This window comes from Triticum urartu, chromosome 5A (assembly GCF_056163025.1).
Source record: "Triticum urartu cultivar PI428250 chromosome 5A, HENAU_Tu73, whole genome shotgun sequence".
Classification (NCBI taxonomy): domain Eukaryota; kingdom Viridiplantae; phylum Streptophyta; class Magnoliopsida; order Poales; family Poaceae; genus Triticum; species Triticum urartu.
This window is the reverse complement of record NC_141877.1, coordinates 621,302,688-621,308,322: the sequence shown is the minus strand read 5'-3', so window position 1 is coordinate 621,308,322 and position 5,635 is coordinate 621,302,688. Positions and strand designations below refer to the sequence as shown.

General features: G+C 55.9%; 1 protein-coding gene across 1 annotated transcript; it reads right to left on the bottom strand.

Moving 5' to 3' along the window:
- Positions 1-3,616: 3,616 nt before the first annotated feature.
- On the bottom strand, positions 3,617-5,398 carry LOC147973444 (uncharacterized). Its single transcript, XM_087525002.1, has one exon. It carries the CDS (start codon positions 5,367-5,369, stop codon positions 4,002-4,004), a length of 1,368 nt encoding a protein of 455 aa, XP_087381128.1. The 5' UTR covers positions 5,370-5,398; the 3' UTR covers positions 3,617-4,001.
- Between the last annotated feature and the right edge of the window lie 237 nt (positions 5,399-5,635).

Sequence of the window (5,635 nt, the reverse complement as noted above, 5' to 3'; positions counted from 1 at the left end):
TACCCCGCAAACATCTAGGAGCACCACGAAAACGTAATTCCACCGCCGCAACCTTCTGTACCCGATAGATCCCATCTTGGGGCCTTTTCCGGAGCTCCGCCGGAGGGGGCATTAATCACGGAGGGCCTCTACATCAACTCCATGGCCTCTCCGGTGATGTGTGAGTAGTTTACTTCAGACCTTCGGGTCCATAGCTAGTAGCTAGATGGCTTCTTCTCTCTCTTTGGATCTCAATACAAAGTTCTCCTCGATTCTCTTGGAGATCTATTCGATGTAATCTTCTTTTGCGGTGTGTTTGTCGAGATCCGATGAATTGTGGGTTTATGATCCAGATTATCTATGAACAATATTTGATTCTTCTCTGAATTCTTTTATGTATGATTGGTTTATCTTTGCAAGTCTCTTCGAATTATCAGTTTGGTTTGGCCTACTAGATTGATCTTTCTTGCAGTGGGAGAAGTGCTTAGCTTTGGGTTCAATCTTGTGGTGCTCGATCCCAGTGCCAGTAGGGGAAACGACACGTATTGTATTGTTGCCATCGAGGATAAAAAGATGGGTTTATATCATATTGCATGAGTTTATCCCTCCACATCATATCATCTTGCTTAAGTCGTTACTCTGTTCTTATGAACTTAATACTCTAGATGCATGCTGGATAGCAGTCGATGTGTGGAGTAATAGTAGTAGATGCAGGATCGTTTCGGTCTACTTGTCGCGGACGTGATGCCTATATACATGATCATGCCTAGATATTCTCATAATTATTTGCTTTTCTATCAATTACTCGACAGTAATTTGTTCACCCACTGTAATACTTATGCTATGTTGAGAGCAGACACTAGTGAAATCTATGGCGTATGGGTCTATTTTCCATCATACAAGTTTCCAATCTATTTTATTTTGCAATCTTTACTTTCAATCTATATCATAAAAATACCAAAAATATTTATCTTATTATTATTATCTCTATTAGATCTCACTTTTGCAAGTGGCCGTGAAGGGATTGACAGACCCTTTATCGCGTTGGTTGCGAGGTTCTTATTTATTTGTGTAGGTACGAGGTGACTCGGGCGTGGTCTTCTACTGTATTGATACCTTGGTTCTAAAATAATGAGGGAAATACTTACACTGCTTTACTGCACCACCCTTTCCTCTTCAAGGGAAAACCAACGCGGTGCTCAAGAGGTAGCACATACTAGGGACACTTTTATTATTGTCTATGTATTCACACATGCACTAAGTTTCCGGTTAATACAATTCTAGCATGAATAATAAACATTTATCATGACATAAGGAAATATAAACAAGAACTTTATTATTGCCTCTAGGGCATATTTCCCTCATTAACCTCCTTTTTAAAAAAACACTAGCCTACTATTCGAAATTGAACATTTCATACAACATGTTTCGGTCTAGCATATAGAGTGAGGTAATGCGGTGGGACGGAGCGGCGTACAACCCTAAGGTCCGTGTTAGTAGTAGTACTTTTTTACCTCTCGGTTGCATATTTAGGGCATCTCTAGCCGCGTCCCCAGGAAGGCCTCCCCAGGCGATTTTTTCGCGCCGGCGCCAAAAAAACGGCCCAGTCGCGCCCCTAGGAGCCCGATTTTCGCCGGCCTGGGCTGAAAACAGCGCCGGCGGACCCAGGCCGAACCCGGCGCGCTGGGGGGCGCCCGGGGGCGCCAGGGCGAACTGTTTTGGCGCAAAACAGCCGTGGGCCCGCCGCGTTAGCGACACGGCACCTCGTCTTCCCCCAACGGCCTCGGTTCCCGCGGGGAATCAATGCCAAGGCTGCCGGGCGGCAGCCTTGGCATTGATTCCTCACGGGCGGCGTGTCACGGGACGGCGCGCCGACGCCTCCCCTCCCTCGCACGCGTACACACGGGTGCGGCGCGGCTATATAGCCGGTGGCCTGCACTCGCATGTGCCCACACCAGCCCCGCCCCTTGCCGCCGCCCAGCTCCTCCCTCTCCCTACCTCTCCCGAGCGCCGCCGCCCAGCCCCTCCCTCTATCTCTCTACCTCTCCCGAGCCCGTCGCCATGGCGGAACGCTACCCCGGAGACGAGGCGGCGGCCAACGGCTTCGGCCGCCGTTCGCTCCACGAACAGGAGTCCTGGCTCCTGTTCCAGGCAAACATCCCGGCGCCGCCGGACATGCGCGCCGGGCCGACGGGGTGGAGGCTCAGCGCCGGGGGAGTGCCCATTCCCCCGTTGCCCGACGTCGTGGCGAAGCCGACATACTTCGCCGAGGAAGTCGAGGTCATGCGCGCCTCCCTCACCTACGCCCAACTCTCCCTCCCCAGTAGCCGCCGACAACCACGCGGCTTGGGCGGCGTATTTCGAGGGCCGCCAGCAGCAGCGCTTGGCGTCCATCAACGGCGCGCTGGTGGTTGGCGGCCGGAAGAACAGCAAGGGGCGCCACCTATGGTGGGGCGTCCCCGGCTGCACACTCGAGGACATGCTGACATACCTCGAGGGCGGCAACGACCCGCCGTTGGCGTACCCAGCGAGGGCGGCCGCCCCGGCGCAGCACCGACGCGCCGGGCCATGGGCGCCAAGGAGGTTCGGGTCCTCCTCCTCTTCTTCCTCCTCCCGATCTTCATCGCACTCCTCCGGCACTCCTGCCCTGCTCGGCGTCAAGGCCGAGCCCGCGGCGGAGACGCCGCTCGGCCGGCGCACCCGCAGCGCCGGCATCGTCATCAACGAGGGCGGCCGGCGCGCCTCCTCGTCGGCTCCTCCTCTGCGCTTCCTCAAGCCAAAGACGGAGCCGGGGCTCGCGCCGGTGAAGAAGGAGCCGGCCGCGCCGGTGACGACGGAGCTTGACGACGACGAAGTGGCCCTGGAATGGGCGCGCAGGGACTCCATAGCGATGGAGAAGGAGCGCCTAGAGAAGGCGAAGGAGCGCCAGCGCGCCGCCCTGCTTCGCTTCACGGAACGTCGACGCGGCCGCGACGAAGGCGGAGTCGTCGTCATCTGCGACAGTGACGACGACGATGCGCGGCCACCAGTCCGCCATGGCGACGCCGGGCAGGGGTCCAGCAGGGGCGCCCGCGTCAAGGAGGAGAAGGCCGACGACGACGATGGCGGCGACGGCGGCGACTTCACCCAGTTTTTCCTTTAGATTAGTTTATGTATATGTGCTATGTAATGAAAATCCGCGAACTTCACCGAAATGTGCCGAAATTTATCGTGTTTGGCCGAAATTTATCGTGTTTGGCCGAATTTTATCGTGTTTAAGCCGAACTTCTTTTTTTTAAACGTGCCTGGGGGCGGCCCTGGGGCCGGCGGCTGGGGACCAACTCGGCCCCAGGCCCAATTTTTACGCCGGCTCACCCCCAGGCGGCGATTTTAGGTGCCCCCTGGGGGGCCAACGGCTGGAGATGCCCTTATATCACAGCAATCCTCCTCCCGTCCCACACATCAGATCGCACTGACGGCTAAAATGGTGTTGTACTCTAGGACAGTGAGGGGTACACTAAAAGCACCTTGCATGCTAAGTTCTCACTTTATTGTACTGGAATATAATGAATTCAATGTAATGCATCACAAATAACTAACAATCCATGTTACATGCCACATGTTTAACTAGGTGTAGTAATCCATCCCTTATTTCGCTAGTGATTCCGGTGTAACTAAATGTAAAAGGTGTATGTGTCGCCAGTGGGGAAACCATCACGCCTGAGATGGAGCCAGTGGCGGGGCATGACGCCGATGATGATGGTGGGGATGCAGCGCCGCGGCGAGAGTTTCATGTTGTATGGGGTTCGGTCCGGAAGGAACCGACATGGGTGCCACTATGAGGCCTTCCATCGCCTCGTCCATCAATGAAGGCGGTCAGGGATGATGTATGGGGTCCGGCCCAGAAGGAACTGGCCTCGGCACTGCCATGGGATCTTCTATCGCCTCGTCCATCAATGAAGGCGGCCGGGGATGATGTATGGGGTCCGGTCTAGAAGGAACTGGTCGCGGCACTGCCATGGGGCCTTCCATCGCCCCGTCCATCAATGAAGGCGGTCGGGGATGATGTATGGGGTTCGGCCCAGAAGGAACTGTCCTCGGCACTGCCGTGGGGCCTTCCATCGCCCCGTCCATCGATGAAGGCGGTCGGGGATGATGTATTGGGTTTGGCCCAGAAGGAACTGGCCTTGGCACTGCCATGGGGCCTTCCATCGATGAAGGCGGTCGGGGATGATGTATGGGGTCCGGCCTAGAAGGAACTGGCCTTGGCACTGCCATGGGGCCTTCCATCGCCCCGTCCATCGATGAAGGTGGTCGGGGATGATGTATGGGGTTCGGCCCAGAAGGAACTGGCCTCGGCACTGCCATGGGGCCTTCCATCGCCTCGTCCATCGATGAAGGCGGTCGGGGATGACGTATGGGGTCCGGCCTAGAAGGAACTGGCCTCGGCACTGCCATGGGGCCTTCCATCGCCCCGTCCATTGATGAAGGCAGTCGGGATGATGTATGGGGTTCGGCCCAGAAGGAACTGGCCTCGGCACTGCCATGGGGCCTTCCATCGCCTCGTCCGTCGATGAAGGTGGTCGGGGATGATGTATGGGGTCCGACCCAGAAGGAATTGGCCTCGGCACTGCCATGGGGCCTTCCATTGCCTCGTCCTTGGATGAAGGCGGTCGGGGATGATGTATGAGGTCCGGCCCAGAAGGAACTAGCCTCGGCACTGCCATGGGGCCTTCAATCGCCTCGTTCATCGATGAAGGCGGTCGACGATGATGTATGGGGCCCGGCCCAAAAGGAACTAGCCTCGGCACGGCCATGGGGCCTTTCCTCGCCTCCTCCAATGATGAAGATGGGAAGTGGGGAGGCTGGGAAGAGATGATAGACAATGAGGAGGGGATGGTCGGGAGAGGAGGGGTGTTGGGTAGCGGGGAGGAGATGATAGGGAGCGGGGGTAGAGAAAGGTTTGGCAGCGAGGGAAGAAGGAGGATTGGCAGCGGGGGGAGAGGGAGGCTTGGAAGCGGAGGTAGAGGAAGATTAGGTAGCGGGGGCAGAGGTAGGTTTGGAAGCCGGGGTAGAGGAAGGTTTGGTAGCGGGAGAGGGACGCCTGGTACTAGGTCGTCAGGCATGTAAGACGGAGGGGAAGGGATGACATCGCCAGGCATGTTGTCGACGGACTTGTGGGACGGTGAGGAGGGGATGACCGATGGTGGGTCGCCAGGCATGTGGTCGTGGGGCGGTGGGGAGGAGATGACCGGCGTTGGGTCACCAGGCATGTGGACGTGGGGTGGTGGAGAAGGGATGTTTGGCAACGGGTCGCCAGGCATGTGGCGCGCTGAAGACATCATGGAGGAGAGGATTAGCGACAAAAAGAGCACAAAGAGAGCCGCGGAGCTCTCGTGCACGGCGGCCATGACTATGTGGTATTGCTTGCAAAATGCAAGCAAGTTTTCTGTGTTTGTGTGCTCACTGCAAAGTTGTACGGGGCGAGGCAAATATATAGAGGGCGTCGGTGTGAGATTATTTGGTGAGCAATCAATGGACTAATTACCGAGAGGGTTATCTGTAGATAAATAGGCAATTAGTAAAAGAATTTAAAAGAAACTAGTAAATGAGATGGATGGATATGCGATACCCCTCAATATTAAACGCGCAGAGAGACGTATACGCATTCGTATGA